The 23,592-nt window shown below is 44.0% G+C and overlaps 1 protein-coding gene across 1 annotated transcript; it reads left to right on the forward strand.

The window, feature by feature from the left end:
- Positions 1 to 594: 594 nt before the first annotated feature.
- On the forward strand, positions 595 to 23,344 carry LOC115010870 (segment polarity protein dishevelled homolog DVL-1-like). Its single transcript, XM_029435733.1, is given in 17 exon segments — positions 595 to 1,071; positions 6,089 to 6,158; positions 8,426 to 8,547; positions 11,082 to 11,178; positions 11,180 to 11,201; positions 14,781 to 14,919; positions 16,192 to 16,243; positions 16,245 to 16,286; positions 16,392 to 16,461; positions 16,590 to 16,729; positions 17,200 to 17,276; positions 17,841 to 17,908; positions 18,011 to 18,213; positions 18,215 to 18,359; positions 18,704 to 18,871; positions 18,984 to 19,199; positions 21,236 to 23,344. Coding segments are annotated over 17 exon segments (2,322 nt in total). The 5' UTR covers positions 595 to 901; the 3' UTR covers positions 21,757 to 23,344.
- Positions 23,345 to 23,592: the final 248 nt, after the last annotated feature.

The raw sequence follows: 23,592 nt of genomic DNA on the forward strand, positions 1-23,592 counted from the left end.
GGGATAATTAAGCAGGTGCAATCCTATAAGTATTGTCTACTTATTGCTGTCATTTGTAATTATCGTTATGGGCATATCTAATATTTTATAAGCCCATTAACCTGAACGAACAGCCCGTTAGCCTATATAGCCCCCCCCCCCCCCCCCCCCCCCCCCCCCCCCCCCCCCCCCTCGTATATCTCACAGTGCTGCTACTGTATTTTAATTGCATAATTAAATAATGTTATGATTTATATATTTTGGAATATTTGATCGGATCTTAATTTTAGTATTAGTTTTGCCCTTGGTTTATCATTATCCAAAAATAGATGTATTTTTTCATTAGAATATGTTTTTTTGGGGAATATATTTAATTGTATTGAATTGAATGAATATTGAGTTGAATTGCTTCACACTATAATATCCCACTGTCCTCCCCAGAGTTAGCAGTAATAATAAAATAATAAAAAGTGCACTTGCTCTTTGTTCCATGTCGTGCCTGTACACTTCGGTGTACAGTACGCGTGTGTTGCGTGAAATGGGCATGTAGGCCTGCGCACAGCCCAGACACGCCACTAGATGACAGCACTGTCTAACCAATTAGCTTGTGAAATATAGCAATATTCCCAACTCCATATCGCAAGGATGTGGACTGTCCCTTCCTGTTTTAGTGCCGAGAGAGCCACCGTACCGCCTCACACCGGAGCAGGAATACAGGCTCTCATAACGCGATTATGTCTGGATTGTCGCTGTGTTTGTCAAACACACGGAGCTGTTTCTTCCACCGAGGGGTGTCCAGGTTTATGTATTAGGGAATGCTGTTATGTTATTCTACGGGTAGCTGGTAACATAGCAGGCCTGTCTATTGCGCTGCCAACCCTTGTTCCTTTCCTGTGTCAATGATTGTCCTCCCCTCACTCTCATGGCGGAGACTAAAATAATATATCACATAGACGAGGAGGAGACTCCTTATCTGGTCAAACTGTCCGTTTCTCCAGATAAAGTCACGTTAGCGGATTTTAAAAATGTCCTCAACAATCGACCCGTCAATAGCTACAAATTCTTCTTCAAATCGATGGACCAGGATTTTGGGTAAGTGGCCACCATGATTATTATTAGCCCGTTCGTCTGGTTCACTTGCTATTTATTATTGCAGTGTGTGTGTGTGTGTGTATGTGTGTGTGTGTGTGTGTGTGTATACAAAGCTTATTACAGGTCGTACTACGCAACATAAGACGGTGCAACATTGTTACATGTGTGCAAACTACAGTGCCATGTTTGTTTCCATGCTCCTGGCACCTGCTCATTATTACTATCCTGTGCGCAGTGGAGGAGACACACGAGTGTTTGAAGTGATACCAGATCTGTCCAGAGCCCTAATGACGCAGCCCTGCATGTATTACACAGAGCCAGACCCCTGTTCTCCTTATTAATGTCAATACATTAACCCGTATTAGTGTCAATATATGAGCCATGTGGAATATAAATGAGAGAGCAATGTTGACAAAGGGTCCACATGTTCAAGTTCTCAGGTTTCATATCATCTGGGTTTGTTTTTGGTTTCTCTCTGCCTGGCTATTGTAGATAATGAGCATTTAAAAAAAAAAGAAAATGCTCAGGAAGTTGTCTTTTCTTACAGACACACACAAACACACACAATGGACTGCAGGTTAATCCCAGGGGAATATGGAAACCACAAACCAGTGGCTGTGACTATTAGATATGCAATCATGTAACCTCCTTTTGCATTTAATTGCCCCATTGGAGGATATATATATATATATATATATATATATATATATATATATATATATATATATATATATATATACTGTATACATACTGTGTTGTTACAGTAATGCATGTTTGTTTTCCTGAAGAATACATGTAGGTTAAATAATGCTCAGTGAAGGGACAACTGTTTCCCAGCTGATCACATCCCACAGACAGTTTGGTCCTGCATTTAGACATGTAATATAAATATCCTGATTAAACCTACAGTCATGTTTAACCTGATTATATTTTAGCATTAGTTATGGAACAAAATAGAAGATTTCAGAACACATTGCAGTGCATGTGTGCACATATCTTTAGAGCAAATGATGGACGATTAAGTAGAATTTGTAACACTGAATTTATGCTACTCAAAGCCACAGAACAACTTCTTTTATCCACTGGATTCTGGACTTAATGAATAATAGAAATATTTATTCCGTCTTTCTCTCCTTTAGTTTCTTCTCTGTTCCTCTCTTGGTAACCTCGTCCTGATTTCCAGAAGTTAATGCAGCTCGACAAAGCGCTCCAGCTCTCTTGGTCAGCGAGGTCTACTTGTATCAGGCCTCTGCTGAGGATGACATATTTGTGTCAGTGCCTGTTTCTCATTCCAATCTGTACAGTCATACATGGGCCTACACACATTAATATCCAGCGCTGTGATCGCAAACATTATTGGAGGAAATGCAGAGGCAGCCAGTGTCTGTAGAGCCAAAACGTCACACATTTCCACTGCAACCTGACCTTGTGAGGGAAACTAGCTCTTCCTGGTGGCAGGCTAGGCTTGGTGCGCCGCTTTGTCCCCAGCCCCGGCTTCCTGCCTCTGTTGCTCTGCAGGCCGGGCTGCTCACTGGGCCTCAGGTGATCGACAAGCAGATTATGGAAACAAACAAAGCGTGTTTGCTTTTTCCACATGGAGATGTGGCTCTGTGTTGCTAAACACACCGGTACAGTAGGCCAACCCGCATGTGCATCAACAAAGCATGTTCAAATGATCCCCGTGAATTGCACATTGTCAAATAAATATGTTTTCACACTGTTATACACAGTTTGTAAAGGCGTCTCCATCGTCATTCCAGCCTTTGAGATAAGGTTGAATATTCAGGCTCCGCGAGTGCCGTATGGTACTGGCACAGTATGGAAGCAAACCCAGTCAAAGGCACAGAGGATAGCAGCGCTTTGTGGTAGCCATTCTGGCTGTACTGCATACACACAGACAGTATGGCTGCTGGAGAATTAGCAAGGGAGGAATAAGACTGCTGAGCAGAGAGGGAAAACATCAAATCCCTTGCAGTTATAGACTGTGTTTGAAATGTAAATGAGCAGTCAGTGCAAGGTCCTCTGTAGTAGACCCCCTGTTGTGCAGGAAAAAACCAGCCACTCTCTTATGGGATTGCTGAACTACATTTGTGCCGGCAATATCAGCTCTCAATGCAACGGCCACTCACATTTGATAAACGGTTTGCTCCCAAAAAAACGCCTCAGCTTACCGCAGTGAACATGCCATTTCTGTTTCCCCCGCGGGATCGTATGGAATACATGTGTCCACGGGCTATGGCTTCTCTGTCCACACAACAGAGCGCAGCAAAAATAAACGATGAACGTTCCTTTGTGCACATTTCATACCTCAGTAGTTTTTTTCCCCCCACAATATTCATTCGTTCATCAATATTCATAAGACAGGAAGCTGATTGAGGCTGTGTTGTTTTCAAGCAACCCACTTGGCTTTTTTTTTTGGAGACTTCAAGGTGATAATATGGCGTTTTGTCATTGCCACTGGTGGTGAGTGTGTTTGAGACCTCACTATAATGCAAGTCACAGAGGCACTCTGGAGCTGAGGAAGCAGCCAAGATGAATCTCTGAAAGAAACAGTCCTGTTTACGCCTTAGAAATAGGGGGCTGGTAGGGGAATCTTTCTTCTGCTGAGGTAGGGTGCTAAGCCCCTGTAGTCAGAGGACAAAAATCTGCAGCTTTCTGCACAAATGCACTCCCTGCCTGCATCACCTCGCCTGTTTTTGCTTTGACAGATTTTCGAAGGTTATACTGCATGTGTGTGTCTTAGCATTAACAAAAACACACTTACTGTGATAGTGACGATACGAATGTTGTCAGATGAGATTATGAATGGAAAGACCTTTACCATCTGAACTTTGTTATGATGTGTGCATGCTATTATTAACAGCTTTATAGGGGTTTAAAGCTTAATTTAGCTGTTTACTGAGTCAGACTGTGTGTCGTATTGAAGTCTATTCACCAATCTTGTTTGACTACAAATATTTTGCTTCCCTGTTTATAGTAAAATTAGCATCAGCTCACCAAAGTCCTTGGACTGCAGGCCAGTGTTGGCTGCCTTCTCCTGCCCCTGGTTTCTGGTTTAGGCTGTAACTACCCAGCCTCTCAAAACAAACACGTCTAATCTTCCCCAGCTACACAAATATTCCCAGTAGTGGAATATTTAGCCATCACCGGGATAAATCTAGTGTCATTATCCTGTGAAATCTGTTAAGACCTATTTAAGCAGTCAGCTCTCTGAAGTCAGATCTGTGACAGCAGCCCACACCAGACATATGCTGCTCTAAACAGGGTTCGCTGTTTGTATGCGTGTATTTATGTGTGTGTGTCTGTGTTTGTTAAGTGTTCAATTGCCTCAGATTGAAACTGAAAACACGGCAGGCCATGGGTATTTTACCGCATGATAACCACGTCATCTGTTTGGTTTGGAATTGTTTCTGGCTTCTTCTGGCTTCAAATAACACACGGAGATATGATTTATCTTGCATGCCGGTTATTCAGAAACCTTCAAAATACGTTAACACTGGTGAACTGCGAGTGTGCAACTTTGTTCCTGAAGAAACATTAGAAAGAAGCATTGCTCATATTATATGTCTTTGCGGGCCACTCCCACATCCTCACACGCCACCTTACAGCTGGTCGTGCAGCTTGAGAGAGGATGCAAACACTTCCTACCTAACAAGCAGACGGCAGAGTCAGCCCTCGCCTCCCTCCCTCCTTCCTCCCTGAGGTGGAACAGGCCACAGCAGCAGACTCTGTGGTCGTCACTTCCAGCCACAAGGCTACGTTATCTCCGTCCACCACTCCCAGAAATACAGCTCCCCGAGCAGCAGCGTGCACAAAAACACGACCGGCTTTGGCTAATCATTTCAGTAGCGGGGAAGTTCTGGCAAACAAGAAGTGGAAGGAAAAAAAAAGAGAACTGTAAAGTCTCTGTCAGAGACAACCCTGCGTAAAAATCTTCTTAGGCTTTTCTGCTGCGCTCAAGTCGTGCCTCTCCCTTTTCATGTACCATGTTCAAAGCCGAGAAGCTAAAGTGAGATCTCCACAGTCTCACAAATGCCTGGTTGTACCAATTCTGGGAAAATCCTTTGCAAAAAAAAACACCAAAGTGTGCACAAAGAAATACAGAGGGTTATAATGGAAACTGTTAAGAAATATCAGAGTGTTTTAGCCCTGTGTGTGTGTGTGTGTGTGTGTGTGTGTGTGTGTGTGTGTGTGTGTGTGTGTGTGTGTGTAAGCTCATCTCTTACATCCATTGCCTAGCTCCAGGCTTGATCTATACGTGACACAAGCCTAGCAGGTGTGGTGACTGGTTGCTGCTGAACTGTGTCCCAGCAGGTCAAAGGGTAACTGGGAAGTATTTTTGTAGGTAATTTGCAGCCAAAGACGAACACACTGACGGAGGCTCACTCACTAGATCACTCTATTAATACACACCCGGGAGGGCCTCGACACCCTGTTGTCGCCGTCTGAGGATATATCTATTAGGGCTCAACGATTTGCAAAGAAATATCAAATTGCGGTTATGTTGCCTGATATCGCAATTGTGATATGATTCACAATATTGGAGGGAGAGATCATTTTTGCATCATTATTCTCATTTTCTTATACATATAGAATTTTGTATTAGGCCGGGACCGTTCTGCAGCACCACAATTCTTAATTGAGAATAGTATTTTGACACATAATTTGCACTAGTCTAGATACAATCCCAATGAATTGTTCAGGCCTACTAACAATGGATCATTGTGAAACATGCACACTTGCACAGGTTACTATTAGACCCATTCATAGGAGATTTATGGGCCTATCCTTGCCGGTTTGACCGCCCCTAATCTCATCGTTGTGTTGCTTAGAAAAGGTGCACAGCTGGTTGAAAGCCATGTAGATAAATGTGCCTTACAAAGTGTGACTGTCTCTCAGGATGAACTAGGCAGGGAAGGGAAGCGTCTCCAGACTGTGTCGTGTTGTGCTGTTCAGCTGACCCTGTGTCCTTCTCCTGCTCTGTTAGCCTGACTGCATCTGTCCGTCTGTTCCACAGGGTTGTCAAAGAAGAGATTTCCGATGACAACGCCAAGCTGCCCTGCTTCAACGGGAGAGTAGTGTCCTGGGTAAGTGGGATGGATGGTGCCCCTCTCTCTCTCTCTCTCTCTCCTGTCTGTGCAGCCTCCGCTCTAACCAAAGATACCGCGTGTAGAGCACTTGTGGATCGTGCAAATGTAGCCATGTAACGCCTCCACAGAGCTTTTTGAACACTCTTCACCTTGCTCTCACTGTTCAGCTGTATTGTATAGATGTGGGTGATTCCATTAGATATTAAACTTAGCTACTGTTACAAAAATACAATCAGAGGTGCTTGAGTTTGCCGATCCGATGGTCAGTTACTCGATTGACTTCCTGTAGCTTTATAGGGATTTGTAATAATGGAAGATAAGCAGTGAGTGAGCACACGTTCCCCTCAGGGACAATAACGTATTATAAATCAAATCATTCTGTCGTGTTAAAGGAGGATTTACATCTTAATCATTGCTCTGTCGCGTTAAAGCTCTGGATTTAAATATTGATGGTCAGGTTATTAGTTTGTCAGGCTGCACATTTAATCTCCTCGGTGGCTTTTCGTCAGTTTGTTTTAACAATCCAGTTTGAGAATATTAGACTTTATGCATCTCTGTGGGGAAAATGCACTAGTTTGCTCCACAGGGAGGTCAGAGGTCAGAATCGGGGACACAGTGGTGGCGATAGAGTCATTAGTGACCGTCCTGCTCAATATCACTTACACACTGTCGAAGTCTGTACTTAAATGTGGGCTCACTTCCACGCTGCTGCTCAAAAACCAGTTAGCCCAGATTTATGCATCTTCATGATTTATTCACATTTACCAGAATTACTCCGCCAGTGGTTCCCAATTTTCTCTAAACCAGGGCACCCATTTTCTTTTATGGTACCGCCCTTTCACTTCTGGGGGATTTTCAAAGTTCTTCTTAATTCATTATAAATTAACAAAAATAAATACATTTTTAACATTTGCATTTTATTTTGCACACGGTGCAACGCTGTTTAATAACTTACCGTAAACTGTTTGCGTGTGATGCATTTTGGCCGATTCAAAGAATGTATCAGAGTGTCTTTAAGCTCTATAAGACAAATCTTTATGTCACTTTCTCCGATACTCATTATTATTTCTCACTGCTTGAAAGCTGTGCAAAGCTTAAGCTATTATTTTTTGCTGCTTTTATATGTTAAAAACACACAATTAAAAAATGGAAATGAACAAGTCTTGGGATACGCTTTGCCAAACATTTAGGCACTCGGGTAAACTGAATGAATTTTTAATGTTTTTAAGGCAAATGTAACTGTGGTCAATTCTTACTGTAAACAGACTTGAGAAATATAGGAAATATTTTGTTGTTTATGTGCACTATGTTAAGTGTGTAAGGATGCATCGATATGATCCTCTGTAATAGAATCAGGACTGACCATATTAAGTGGATCAGTTTGAATTATACATGACATTAAATACTAACCCTAACCCTTTCTTCATCGTTGTCATTATATCATCAGTTATATTCATTAAGCCTATCCAACAACTCTACAGCAATCCCTGGCCTCATGTTACTTTACTTAAAATAATCCCAATAAGCTCCACGGATCCACTGGTGTCGGATCAAGAATCAGCATCAGGAGAGAAACAGTCAGATCAGTGAATCTCTAAACAGTATAGAAGCTCATTTTTTTTATAAAGAACCGAAGACCAGAGCGAAATCTGCTCGTCCTTTCAGACAGAACGTCAGTCAGAACACAGCACATACACAGAAAGTGGTGGGAAATATCCAAGTACCTTCAGCTTTTGAAATAGAGGAAATAAAAAAGTATCCCACAGGGTTCATTGAAGAATGCAGTGACACCATAGTGACACCTGTGAATCCCAAAGCTCACATTAGAATAATCACAGTCCGTGCAGTTGTTATTCCTTCCCCAGCTTCTCCCGCTTTAACTGTCATTACTCTGGATCAGATGAAAGGAGAGCAGTTGCATCTACGGGTCATCATACATCCTGCTTTGTACTGACACTCAGCGGAGTAAAAGCAGTGTGGTGTTTTAAGTTTCTGTGTTGTTTGTGTCGTCACCCGTCATCTCTATTGGCGTCTCTGCAGCATCTCGCCTCTCCTCATGCGTACTCGTACACAACATGCGCTTGTCTCTGGTGCCGGCGTCACTGTGTGTTTATTTATTTATGTTTAAAGTCTGTCGAGGTTGTTTGTGATCTTCTCTCCTCACTAATATTATTCAACATAATATTTATCATTGTCTGTGTTTCTCTCAGAATGTGTCTGGTCTTTAACAAAAACATTCCTTCGCTGCAACTTCTCTCCCTCAGTTGGTGCTGGCAGAGAGCGCCCACTCGGATGGAGGGTCTCAGTGCACAGAGAGCCATCCGGAGCTGCCCCCTCCTCTCGAGAGAACAGGGGGCATCGGAGACTCGCGGCCCCCGTCCTTCCAGTAAGTAGGCTGATTACTGCCTGTCATACATGCACAATTTCACACACACATGGGCACACATGTAGGCAGATGTATTCAAGCACAAAATCTTGTGCACTGGGTGACCCTTTTATTCCACAGCGTGCCACATGTGCTAATCACAAAGTGGAAGCCCATCACAGAGATTTGTCAACACAGGCTCGCGTGCAAGGTGTAGGTGGTCCGTACGCCTGTGTGTGAATACGGCGTGAAGTATGTGCTAAAGCTCGAGTGTGGGAGCATGCATGGGTGTATGTTCCCTCCCACCCACTGAACCACAGAGTAAGGCGTTAGTCCGCTCATCGATGTAAACACTGATGCGTACGCCGCCAGTGCTGCTGATTCTTGAAATATCCTTCACCGCATTAACATCTTCAGGCAAATACTGGCACTCAGTGAGGCGCATTGTATTCAGTCACTCAGAGCATCCATCCATACTCCGCTAATAAAGGCTTATGTGACCCACAAACACATCGGTGCCTAAAAGCTCAGAAACTGAGATTTTGTCGACAGCCTGATGACTTTGACTTCAAACTGGCAGATTAGAGAATATCACTGCACTTGCTGAGGAGAAGTCTCCAGCTAAATATAGCTAAAAGGGCTGGGGGCAGTGGGGGCGAGGGTTGTTGCCATTACAGCGCCAGAGCAATAAGGCTGAGGCTCTATATTGAGAACATGCAATCTGTCATGTCTCAGTGTATCTCTTTATCCAGAGTTTGACATCTCAGCTCGCCCTCTGCGGGCTGCCCCCTGCTGTTTGGCTGTCAGCTGTCCTGATGATTCTATATTTCCCGGCCAGCTTTCACCAGGACTAACGCCACCTTGTGGAGCCAAAGGACAGTGTGTCGGCCCCTTAACCCCACGTCATATCCCCACCGCCCCCTCCCTCACGCTCCCTTTCTCTTTCCCCTCTTTGAGTCACACAGGCAGGCCTTTCTCTCAGAGAAACAGCGTGGTGAACTCCCTATAGGGACCCTCTTCTCTTTCTTAAATGAATCCAGTCTTCCACCCTTTACCTCTCTCTGTAAATGGCTCCAATATTATTACCACTTCATTTGCTCTTGTGCTTTATTCATGCATTTCACGTGTTTGTCGGCGTGAATGGCTGTATTTGATGAGCACACAGAATAGGTGTTTTGGTTCTGAGAATGCACACAACTGATGTGCTTCTGCCTGGTAATCCGGATTAACGGACATTAAAAGCACCCATCTCCATTTCCCAAGAGGAAAGGGGGTTAGCGATTGGCAGCAGAGAAGGGGCCTGTTGGGTGGGGGGGATGAATTGAAAGGAGGTGGCATTTGTTCACAGCTGCAGCCTAGCGCCTTGGATAATCTCCCCCCAGATCAGTGGACCTGCCGCCCGGCTGGTCAGCAGCCATCGACAGGCTGACAGACAGCAACACATCAATCATCACGCTGCTGTCCAATCACCACCGATAGAAGTGCATCCAAACAATGCATCCACAGTGATATTTGCATACATGCACTGACCTGTGCTGGTGAAGCCCGGCCCAGGTGCACCCATTAGCACCCCGTAGCAGAAGCGTGTAAGCATGCCTCATTGAGCACTTTCTCCCGCTGAGTGAACACAGCAGACGCAGCATCTTGTCTACTCTTGTGTTTTTAATTTGCATTGATCATCCACACGCTGCCACTCAGCTGTGTGAGAGTTTGCTTTTAAAGCATTGCAGGATGTTGTTTGTGTTTTTGTTGGCTGTTTGTACACAGAATATGACACTGTTTGTATGTGAACACTGCCAGTGGAGTGCGCATGAACGCATCAATGCGCCAGCATGAAAGTGGGATTATTTATGCAGGTGTAAAGTACATGTTGCACACCTGCCTAACTGTGTGTGACAGACTGACAGGGCTGAGTAGAGTTCTCACCAGCTTCAGGTTTCTTCGGTGCCCGGTGGCTGTGTAGGTCCCTTAACCCTGGTGCCTGAGGCCACAGCGTCTCCAGCCCTCTGACAGAATAACAATCTGCCCTTCAGCCCCTTCAGAACCCCCAGACTCCTCCCAGTCCCCAAGTACACAGGCCAGCGTATCGCTCAGCCCACACCTGATCTACCACTCCTCGCTTTTGTTTTATGCAATCTGTCATTCTCCCCTCTCTGTCTCTCTCCCGATCATGCTCAAGGCACCATCTGGGCTTTCAATAGGTCTCATTAATGCCAGTATTGTGCAGAATGGCTCCCTCTCAGGGTATCTGGTCATTAATGACACTTAGTGAAAAACACATCACATACCGCATAACAATGGAACCGCTATTTTGGCCAGAGGGATTGAATTTGAAACAGAGTCATAATATGAGTTGCTTATTCCCCTCAGGCAGACAGATATGATAACAGACAGAAGTATATGGTAGCTGGGGATTATGTTCAGGAGGGTTGGTCACAGGCTGGCGAGACAATTCATTTTGAAATACTTTCTGTGAGAGAGAGAGAGACAGAGGGAGAGTGTGTTTTGTACATCATTATGAATCCGACTGAAGTTTCCCGTTGTGTGTATTGCAGTGCCAACGCGGTGAGCAGTCGAGATGGCCTGGACACCGAGACGGGAACGGAGTCTCTCCTGAGCCACCGCAGAGAGCGAGAGAGAGAGCGGGCGCGGAAGGAGAGCGAGAGAAACCGAGCGTGAGTATTGTCGGCCGGGGAACAGAGAGGGATCCTAAAAATGCAATTATCTTGTCATTTTCGAGTTATTACATTTCAGTGCCTCTTACTCCAAAAGTTTCTCCAAAAACAAAAGTGGACAGGCAACAGACATGTATGAGAAGAGGCCCTCAGGGATCACATGGTGGATACTGAACTCAAGCTATGTGAGACCGAGAAACACCGCCAAATTCTCGGAGGAGTGAATAAGTTCAGTGTATGTCAACATTTCTGGAGCTCACTATCTACCACAATGATTGTCCTTCTTCTGTTTCCTCTGTGTGGCTCAGGTTTATGGTCAGAGGCGGTTTTCCACTCAGTAGACACACTCCAATCTTGTACAATGATTATACCCTGTCAGAACACACTAGCGTTTTGTGAAATATCACAGGAAATTCTTCTGCAGCTATTGTCGAGACATAAATGCAACCATCCACCGTCTGCCTTGGAAAAGAAAACAGTTAGGATCTCGCTTTTAAAAGCCCCCAGAGAACTGTTATCGAGCGTGATCTGCTTTATTGTTTTGGCTTAACTGGAGCAAGTTCTATTCAAATAGCAGCTTTCTTCCTGCTCCTGGTAAAAAAAAAAAAAAGAACTGCTCTCCTTTACAACATCTGGTCACAACAAAGCGCTGCGTAGAGTATACTGGCACTACAGGAAGAGGTGTGTTCTGTCATCAGCGTAGTCATACCTGCGATATTTTGAGATATCCGCTTTATTCTATTCCTGTTGGTGCACCACAGATATATTGGCAGAATTTGTTGTTTCTACGGCAGGAAGTAATAAATCAACAGCTTCTGATGCCTGCTGTTGTTGTCACTTTGTCTCTCACCTCCCCTTGTCCTCTCTTCACTTCAGCCTGCCTCTTTGTGCCACAGAGTGCAGCGTCAGGTTAAAGTGGTAGGAAACATGCTGGAAACAGATTGACCTTATCATCAACCAATCATTTCGTCACACTTTGTGCGTCTCATCGTCGTGTTTTCGACTTGGCTCAAGACATTGTTGCTGTTGTCGCTCTCCGTGTCAAATCCACTGCTGCTAACTGCCAACTGCACATCTGTTGTTTCGTGGCTGGTGCGGAAATACCTCGAGCCTAATGAACTCTGCGTCTGTCCTCCATCCTCATCTGACACTATCATAGAGACGGCAGAAAATAGGGAGTTACCTGATGATCTCTCTCTCTCTCTCTCTCTCTCTCTCTCTCTCTCTCTCTCTCTCCCTCTCTCTCACACACACACTTTCTTCCTCTGTTTCCTCGCCTGGCATCTCCTCGCCTGCTAGTTTGTTAGCTCCAATTAAGTGGAACCATAGGGAGAATTGGGTGCGTCGCTGCAGTTTCATGGGTCATAAATCTAGCAGCAAGACCAATATATTGGGCTGTGTTAGCTCAGCGGTTGCTGTCGTAGTCACATGGCCTGGATGTGAAGAAGGAGCCGGTAGCCCCGCCTCTTTTACCTCGCAGCCTGCAGCATCAGCAGCAGCAGGAATTCCCCTGTTACCTTATACTCACGGTTTAAGTGATTTGGTTTCAGAGTGAATCCTAGCTGTTTGACAGTTGAAGTGCTCAGACCTGGTAAACATAACCTTTTTTTAATTTTCTGTCTGTGCTGTAGCGTTTGAGAATGAAAACAAAAAAAAGCTTCATCATTGCATTAAGTATAATGCTGTTCAGCGCTGCTGGGATTTCAAGGTTAAGGTCAAAGAAGACACGGCTAAGCCGGAGCACTTATGATTGTATTAAAGTATTAACACAAAGCGCAAAAACAGCTGGTGAAACTGTCCCCCATTATGAAAAGTGTCTTTTTGTGTGATGCGATGCTAAAAGCATTTGGGCTTTTAATAACCTGATGCTGTTTTCACCTGAGGCAGAGATGGGACGGAGCAGCGCATCATCTCAAATCCCATATTATCTCTGTTTGGGAGAATATGATCATCTGATTGGTCCGAGGCAGATAAGCAGTTATTCTATAGTTACGTGCCGAGGGAGGGAGGGAGGGAGAGGGAGGGAGAGGGAGGGAGGGAGGGAGAAAGGAGGCGATACTTTTTCCTGACTCTGCTCAGTTTGTCTGTGCGTCTGTCGGATGAAGGCACACTGTCGGCTGTGGTGAGAGGGATTTGTTGTGTTTATGTCCGTAGATCAGACATTTGAATATGTTCTATGATAAAGGTGATTTCATTGTATGGTTAGATTAATGCAGGTATTTCCTTCTATCATTCAAATGTTAATTAAGAGAGAGATTTACTGTTGTTTTGATGCTGTTTATGTAACTCACCAACATGTCTCACAGTGATGAGAGCATTATCTATTGATTTATGGATCATAGTTTATAAAAACAAGCATCCTTTAAAATGTCACAACTTTTGAAAAGGTCACGATGACATTGTGTCCAAAGTTTCTTGTGTCTAGTCAACAAAGTGACTTTTCTAACTTGACGCTCTTCTCAGAGTAACTTTATGATTGTTCTGTTTTTGTCAGTGCCATCGTAGAGAAGCTGTGACGCCTGTCTGCAGCCAGCTGACAGAGACCGTCGGGGGCTCAGGCTGGGTTTTAGAGAGCGGCTATCCGTCACAGCACAAAGACATAGATTTCAGTCTGGCTTGGTGAACCTGCACTCTTGTTTTCTTTTTGTTTTCTTTGGTGTGGCAGTCGTCTGAGCGTGGGCAGGGAATATGATTGTGTGAATCCTGGCAGCGGAAGTCATGTCCTTCTGCTGATTGAGTGCTCATGCGCTCAGCTTTCATACAAGCACCACCTGTGGCAAAGCTATGGGAACTACCACATTGCTGGAATGTTTTGCTTGCACTCGGCGAATTCGCTGGCCGCCACGCCCTCATCGCCTTACGAGGCCTTTCCAACCAATCCGCTGTCACCCTGAGACAGCACCGCCTCCCTGGCAATGTACGTATAGAGGGTAGCTGTACACTGCATACAGTAAGGCCCCATCAAGTAGCTGTATTCATTTTTCAACTTTGTGTGATTATTTCTACCTTTTCAATATTGTACAGTAGAAGGGCTTTTTTATTTATTTACATTTGAAGCTTTGAATGTCTGTCTTCATATTTTATGAGGTCATCGCCCTAAAAGAAATGAAGAACATGCTCATTTATGTTGCTGTTAGATTGCTGCTCGACCGTCAATAAAGATGCGTTCCCCCCCCCCTGTGTGTGCGTTTTTAAATGTTGTTCTTGAAAGGCTAAACACAAATCGAAGCAGAACAGAGCTGTGCATTTTGGAAATGATTACCTACCACTGGAATCTAATTCTACAAATAATGTTAAGCTAACAACATTAGCGTAGCCTAATCTTTATATGCAACTGTGCAGAAACGACAGGTTCAAACTGAATGAATAGACATTTTTAAAGCGCTGTGCAGCTTTCAAATGTTGATCTGAAGCTTTGAACGTCCACAAGTATCACAGATTAAAACTCTTTCTGTTGTTTCCGTCATTGTTGCTCAGATAACTCTGGAGTCTTCTTTCCAACACGGTCTTTCCTCCCGCTCGCTCCCTCTCCTTCTGATCTGACTCCAGTGCCGCTCTGCTCTTTCTCTCTCTCTGCAGTCCCTCGAATCAACGGTCACTCAAAATCAGATCGCACCGCAAGGGACTCAGCCATGGGTTACGACAGCGCCTCAGTAATGAGCAGTGAGTTGGAGTCCAGCTCGTTTGTTGACAGCGAGGAAGACGAGGATGCCAGCAGGTAACACACATCAAAATGTCACATCACAACAAAAAAACAAAACAAAACAAAATGGTTGTCATGTCATAATGGTTGCTCGCGCTCACCCTCCTGTCCACTCATATTAAATCGACATGATTAGTGTGATTGTATAAAAATAATAATGCTTTATGCAATATGTGCATAACTAATGTACAAATCACCATTCAAACAAGAAACAACACACAACTCAGTAAATACCTTGAAATGTCAACTTTATTTGATCATTTCACAACAAAACCTACAAGCAAAATAGCAATTTATGGCATAAGATGTAAAATGCTTAATAAGCACCGGTAACTTACATAATCTGCATGACGATCGGTTGTTTTCTGTGAGCGGCCGAATGTAGCTTTGCTTTAAATGTGGCCTCCGTAAGGAATCATGGGACGCATCATCTCCTTTCCTTTCGTAAAGGATGGGCCAGTGTATCCGCTGCTGAAGGACACAACAAAGGAAGCATTGAAGCTCCTTTCCTTATCATTTAGAGGATTCAAACAGCTATTATCACGGCGGCCTCGGAGCTACTTCCGGGTCATTTCTTTAGCAAAAAGGAGCTCATGATCAGTAGCTTTTGTTTGTCTCTGAAACTTCAATTATTTATCATAAAAAACATTTAAAAAAGACACCTCAAAATACAATATCTGTGCAGGAACTTCCATAATGTTTGTTCTCGAGACTCTCTGAGGTGTTGATTCACAGGAGTTATTTCTACATTTGTTGTGACTAACATTTCTTTTAATTATTAATTAATTTTTAATGATTAATCACAGGATTTCAGAAGCTGAATTTGATTCCTTCTTAATAAATGACTTGAACGATTAATCAAAATAGTTTCAGATTATTTTGATTTGAACTTATTGATTAACTAATTGTTTGAGTTCTAGTTGTGGATGAAGTGAGTTAAATATTAGCATATGTGCTTATATGTCAGCTTTATTAAGGCAACATAATGAACTTACAAGCGTTGTGTTGAGGACGCAACATGCACAGGAAAAAGCGCCTAACGCCACGACTAACTTCAGATTAAAAAGTGACGCATGATTTAGAGTGTCGTTATGTAAACAGCTGTTGTATTTTACTTTCCTTTTGTCCACCGTATGTATAAACATCTGCACATCGTTTACACTGTAAAACAAGTGTTTCTGCACAGTAGATGTACTTAACACACTCTCTCTTATTTTAATATACTTCTCTTTGTCTCTTTCTTCTTCTGCACATCTTTATTTCCCCTCTCTCCCGCCTGTGTCTCAGGCTCAGTAGTTCCACAGAACAGAGTTCTTCTTCACAGCTGATGCGCAGACACAAAGCGTCGCCGACGGAGGCACAAAGTGGCCAAAATAGACCGGGTGACTAAGACGCCTCACTGCACCTAATACAATTTAAACTGGCTAATTGAGAAAGACTTTGAGTGCAGTGCTTTACTTATTGTCTCCTCTTCCTCCCTTTGCCAGTCTTCGTCCTTCAGCAGCATCACAGACTCCACTATGAGCCTTAACATCATCACCGTCACGCTCAACATGGGTAACCCTGACACTTCATTTTATTTAGATAAATGACTAAAGATATATACGTCTAATGTTTTTCAGACCCGATGTTGTGCTTGTATAAATCAATCTAAAATATAAACCCCCCTGCTTTCTCCCCGACAGAGAAGTACAACTTTCTAGGCATCAGTATTGTTGGTCAGAGTAATGACCGGGGAGACGGCGGCATCTACATCGGCTCGATCATGAAGGGAGGCGCTGTGGCTGCTGATGGAAGAATAGAACCTGGAGACATGCTCCTCCAGGTACCACAGCAGATGCTTCCAGCTTTACTAAATATCATTGAGCATTTGGGGGGGTTTTATCATCATACATTGTGGTGGTAAATATCATATGAAAGCACTGCTGCTGAACATGACACATGCAGGGAGGACTGTACCGCTCTCTATGTCGTATTAAGAACTACACACGAGGCTCTTCTTCCTATTAAAGCCTCTCTTTAGACCTCTGAGCTCTGCAGCTACACCTTCTATAACACACACGGTGGCTGACTACAATTAGTTTGCCCCAACATTTATGCTGTATTATTATTACGACCGTGTGTCCCATAGAAAGCAGCTTAGGATTTCCAGGCATCTGAGCACTGCAGAGATTAATGTGCACAGTGCAAGTGCGTAAATACATTTGAGCCCTCTGGAGAGCTTTCGGTCAAGGAAACACGTTGTATTTTGTATGTGACGAGTTAATTACATATTTGCGTTGTCCTCCAAAACAGGTGAACGACGTCAACTTTGAGAACATGAGCAATGACGACGCTGTGAGGATTCTCAGAGAGATTGTTTCCAAAACCGGGTGAGAACGTGCAGCTCGCTCAGACCAAACACGGAGCGCTGCGTTCATGTTGTATCACATTGAGAGCATAATGTACTGTATATAAGGTGTAATCTTACACTTCAACATAGCAAGTTAATCAGAGAGGGTGCTGTTTGGGTATTTAAAGGATTTAAAGAATTAAAGGAAAGCCTATTGAGAAAAACCATGACTGTAAAATACAAACATATCCCAACAGTTTATCCATTGTTGCCAAAACTGCTTGTTTGTTGCCGGGTTTATTGACTTTTCAAACCCTCCTTTGTGACCTTTTTCTAAAGAAAAGACTAGTGACTTTCTGAGCCGGCTTCAGCTACTTCTCTGCCTCGATCTCCTGCCTGTTATTTGAGTTTAGAGCCAGCTTGTACGATACGTACAACACACTAATACTCTCCAGTATGAATATGCAGATTACCGTGTGGTGTCAATTAGTGACTTGCGTTAAGCACTTTCCACCGTTGTTGTATTACGTGACTCAAATTAACTGTGCTCTTTGGTCTTTCAAAGATCTATATTCAAACTGCTCTTTTCTGTTTGCTTCTCCAGTCCTATTAGTCTTACTGTTGCCAAATGTTGGGACCCGTCTCCACGAAGTTACTTCACCATCCCTCGTGGTAAGACGGGACACCACATCACATTTCTTATGACTTCTGGAGCCTAATGTTTGACTGGACAATATTTAAACTGAAATTGCCTTATTCGTTTCACTTGTTCAGCTGAGCCAGTCAGACCCATTGACCCAGCAGCTTGGATTTCACACACCACGGCTCTGACGGGACCGTACCCACACTATGGTAAAAACAACCAACCGCCACCTCCATCACACTCTATGAAGCATCCATTCTGTGGTAATTATAACAACCTTACAACATTTAAACAAATGAAAGGTTCCCGACTGTCAACATCTTCTCACTCCTCCTTCTATCCCAGAGTTTGACGACTTGCCTCTGTCTGCGAGTAAAACAGACATGACAACCATCGTCAAGGTGATGCAGTTGCCTGACTCCGGCCTAGAGATTCGAGACAGGATGTGGTTGAAGATCACCATCGCTAACGCCGTCATTGGTGAGAAGAGACTAAGACATGGAGTGTGTATGCATACAGCTCTGAGCGTTGGTGCTGCCTGAGAGGAATAATGCCACAGTAACTCTTTTAAACAACCTAGAAAAGAAATGACTTTATTCTAAAGAGCACAAAGTAACAAAGTAAATATCTGAGGCCTAACAAGTATCATGCAAAGCTTTGGCATTAACTACACCAACTTTTCTTCAAAGTTCTTGCAACATTTTGCTGCTTGTCTGCATGTAGCCACTCTGGCTGTTTTAGCATCTGTTCAACACATTAGAGCAGGAGCCTACATGTCTGTGTGTGTGTGTGTGTGTGTGTGTGTGTATTTGTTGCTGTGTCAGGTGCTGACGTGGTGGACTGGCTTTACTCCAGAGTAGAAGGATTCAAGGATCGACGGGATGCGAGGAAGTACGCGAGCAGTCTGCTGAAACATGGCTACCTGAGACACACGGTCAACAAGATCACCTTCTCCGAGCAGTGCTACTATACCTTCGGGGACCTCTGCCAAAGTACTTCTCTCAGTGTGTCAATAATGCAACTCCATGTGTATGGCTTTATTTATGAATAGAAGGATTGTGCTAAATATTTTTCCCTCTCCGGTTCTGTTTTCTCTCCAATAAGACATGGCATCACTCAATTTAAACGAGGGATCCAGCGGCGGAGGCTCGGAGCAGGACACTCTGGCACCGCTGCCTCCCACTAGCAACCCCTGGCCCCTGGGCGGTCAGCCGTTCCCCTACCCTCCCTTTCCCTCCGCACCTCCCAGCTTCCCGCCAGGATACTCAGACCCATGCCACAGTTTCCACAGTGGGAGCGCAGGCAGCCAGAACAGCGAGGGTGAGCAACGAAGAGGAGGGGCAAAATGGGTCTTATATTAATGAATGTGATCATTTGACTCAACATGCAACATGACATTATCCCTGATCTAAGTACTCCTGACATATGATGTCAGTATTCACAAGTTTCTTAGCTTGTCTGCCTCTCTCGGGCAGGAAGTTGACATTGGATTGCATCTTTATTAATCAAATATGTGTATTCTAAAACGCGTCCTGTATTGTCAAGGTCAATCATGAGCATCTTGAGTCATGCAGCGGACAGCTCTGCAGTACTGGGTGTGTACACGAGAACAAAAAATGGGATCAAACCATGTGATTACAAAAACGCCAGCTTGATATGATCAACGCCGAGTCCATCCCTCTTCATCAGTTCTGGAATGATCTTTTGTTTCCATCATGAATCAGAACGTGACAGTGCTTTGTGTTGCTTCTGCATGGTGTTTGATATGTGCATTGAGGGAGAGTGGAGAAACAGAGGGTGTGCATAAGTGGGAGGCTATGAGAGTGTGCTTGTAGTACACATTTTAAACCAGGCAGTCCAGACAGATAATGCTAAGTGACATTTTTTTTATACCATCTATCAGTCTAATTGTCATTGTTTTGAGTGATTCATCCAGACATCCTCATTGCCCGCCGGTCGTCACTCTTTCAGTTGGTTCATCTGCAACCTTTGAAACATGGAGCGACAGAGATGACACATTTTATATGTAGTTTTTGTTTCATGGGTAATTATGTGTCTGCCTGCTTGTTTTAATAAGTGCATGTGTGCGTTTTTTGCATTTTTGAGGAGCAGTTTCTGAGGATTTTTCTTTTAATTGGATGACAAGCAAAAAAAACAGCCACGGGTGTAAATTATTCCGGCCCTTCGTCATGACCATGCGGACCGGTGCAGTAGCAGGGTACATTAGGTAGTGCGGGAGATGTGTGTAATTCTGTTGTTCCCTCTGTTTCTGCTGGGCAACGGTAGACTGAAGGAGGAGGTAGTCCCAGGACACTGGGGGAACCGGTAAGCCTGCTAACCCCCTCTCCTCCTCTGCTGCTCTCTTTCTTTTTTGCTCTCTCTATCTCACCGCTCATCCTCTTCATCCTCTTCTGTTCTTCCTCTCTTTCTGTTGTACTCCACATTCTCCACCTCTCATACTGTGGCTTTATGGGTTTTTTGGTTTTTTTTTCCTCCGCCCGACCCATGCGTCCTTCTTCGTCCGTGTGTATCCTGTGTGTGACTCTCCTGACAGTCCATTCTCCCTCTGCACCTCTGGGCATGCATCCGTACTGTCTGGGAGGTGCATGATGCAAGATGATCACTCCGAGGCGTGTGCTATCAATCTCGCTGATAGGGGGCGATCATGCACCACTTTACCCAGTGCTGTTGGGCTCATTGCGGAAGGGGAGGCGTGGAATGTTTGATTTCTCAACAGCGTGTTACACCTCTATCATTATGACACCACCACTGTGCATAACCAGCATTGAGACCTGACACTGACCTACTTTTAAAACAAAATTGACAAAGTAAAAAGAATAACTTTCCTAAACAAATCAGTTGAGTTATTTCTGATTCAGGTGTATCATGTTATACATTTATAATCTGTGAACGTTTCGGTGTTTGTATGCGATGAAGCTCATGGTATCGGTTGCTGCAGGTTGAAGTTGGGGAAGAAACCTTTGAGATAATCATGTTTGCCCTTGACTGTTGACTCTTGTCGGATTGCATAAGAAAATATCTCGTCACACCTTAAACAAAGTGCAGTAATGTATTTATTAGCATTCATTTATTTAACTGTGTATTGCACAAAGGGAGATCTTTCTCTTATTGACATGGCATGTGATGCATAGTGTCTGCTGCAGCTCATGAAGGCTTCATTCGGCCTTATAATATACAGTAGTTTGTTTAATGTGTGACCTTCTGCCTAAATGTGTCTAAATCAGCTGATTGGTCTAAATCAGCTGATGAGTTGGATCTGCTGATTGTTATTTGTGTTGGGTGTAGTCGTACTGTAGAAGTCCAAGCTAATATATCTGTGTTGTTTTCCTCAACAGGAAGCCGAAGCAGTGGATCCAACCCCAGCGCAGGCAAAGGAAGACGCTCCTCCCCACAGGAAAAGGGTCAAAGGTCAACATGCAGCGAATCAGAGCCCCGCGTCCGTGGAGGGAGGCGCGGTGATAGGTCCGCCAGCCAAATGAGCCATCACAGCCACGCCGTCTCCAGTCACAGTCACACCCGATCAAGTCTCAGTCACAGTCAGTCACACAGGAGTCACTCCTACTCACAGAACAGCCACCCCTCCTTCACCCACAGCCACGCCCCGTTCACCAAGCCGGGGACAGGCTCATGTGCCCACAGCGAGCGAAGCCATGCCTCTTCCTACGGCCCCCCAGGCTTGCCTCCCCCTTATTGTCTGGCCCGTCTGGCACCCAAAACCTCAGTGAGCAGCAGCACACCCCCCGGAGCCCCTCCTGGGAGAGAGTTAGCAGCCGTTCCTCCTGAGCTCACCGCCAGTCGACAGTCCTTCCAGCATGCTATGGGCAATCCCTGTGAGTTCTTTGTTGACATCATGTGACAGGACAGTGCCTTCAAAACTCCTCGAGCACAAAACAATTCTCCTCGAACACACTCAGCCCCTCCTCTCTTTCCTCTTTTTGCCTCTGACTGTTTCCAATTCAGAATGTAGACACTGACTGGCCTTCTACCTACCCCCCCCTGCTATCTGTCTTTCCCTCTGATGTCCAAGCAAAGGAATACAGGCAGCAAGAGCACAACAGGAGGGAGGCCTCCCAAACACACACACACACACACACACACACACACACACACACAAGCACGGGTCCTCTGTGGCTAAAAAAACCCTCTTTTGTATTGACGTGACGTGTACAGTTTGTGAAACGTGAGTGGTATTCATTGTGGTGATTCTTTAAAGCTGCCACGCAAACAATCTGGGGAGTGTGTACTCTACCTGGGATATTTTCTGTTCTGCAAGACCTTTAAGCTGGCTGGGCCTGGATCTCAATCCCCCAGACCCAGGCCGACACCTACAGCCTGCACTTAGAAACATTTCTCTGGGCCTAGAACTTGGAATCGATCTCTTGACTCTTATCTGTGCATACAGATACCATTTAGCACGTTACACCAAACCTCTGGCCACATTTCCTTTATATTGTGGCATTGCCACCGGCTTATTTAAGCTCTTACCTGCCAACTACTAAAAACGCTAACCTTGATCAGTTCACGATCTTTAACTTCATAAGGGAGGCCCTGTAGCCAGCCATTAGTTTAACTAGGCTGCATATTGCATGACTGTCTCAACTGCTTTAAAGAAAAGAAATTGTATTAATACATTTTGTTTAAAGTATTACCATTATTGGGGGGAGGGGTTACCTCCTGCCAATGTTCTAAAGGAAGAATCCGTACACTGGATGATTTTTGTGATGTTATTTATGTTGCATTGATGGTGTCATACGTTGTCTACTAAGGCTGACTGACAGACAGACAATCAGACATCACTCTTTGTGAATCAGTGGCCAGTTTCCACTGTCCTAGCTGTGCTTTGTCGAATGTATCATTATTCCTGTCGGTGATTAAACCCCAACATTCATAACACTTTGGTTTAAACACATTTAAGCAAGCGAATCAACTTACAAACAGGATTGCAAACAGTGGACACCGCAGCCGACTCAAAGTGTTGACATGAGATAAAGCAGTTTGATAAACATCTCCGTCTCCTTTGTAGCATCAAAGTGAGCTTTGATAAAAGTCAGTGCGATGAAAGCCAAAGCCTCACATTGTGTGGTGGATATTTCTTTATGATATATGAGCTATCTGTGACGTAGATCTCTTTATGATTATCATCTGGCACTTCTCATTTAAAGTTCAAAGTGACTTCAAGGGGAATCCTGGCCTTCAGATTCTGATGTCCTTGCAAAACAATGGCAAATCCCTATTGTATCTAGATATCTAACATACAGTTACAAGAGGGAAATAACACAGAGTTTCATGAGCACTTTTCCATTTAGTCTCTCCCTCCCTTCAGTATGAAACACTGTTTGCAATCAAAGCTTTCTCTGTAATTTTGTTTCTTTACAAAAGAAGAGTAAATTGTACATAGAAATTTATTATATATATATATGAATAAAAAATATATATGTTCAAAATGATGTTTTCCAAGGTTTTGTTAAAAGAATATATCTTGTTCGACCACTAGATGGGGACATACAGTGTGTCATTTAATCCTATTTTACCCAAATGATTTGTAAAAGTTGTATTTAAAATGTTTTTGGGATGACTGCAGGCAATATTTCAATCAACACAAGCATTTAAAATGTTTAAGTGGCATATTCAAGTAGGTTTCTCATGTACAGATGAACTGTAAGACTAGTGGCACCGGGTGTTACCAAATGTG

The sequence above is a fragment of the Cottoperca gobio genome, chromosome 7, assembly GCF_900634415.1.
Source record: "Cottoperca gobio chromosome 7, fCotGob3.1, whole genome shotgun sequence".
Classification (NCBI taxonomy): Eukaryota; Metazoa; Chordata; class Actinopteri; order Perciformes; family Bovichtidae; genus Cottoperca; species Cottoperca gobio.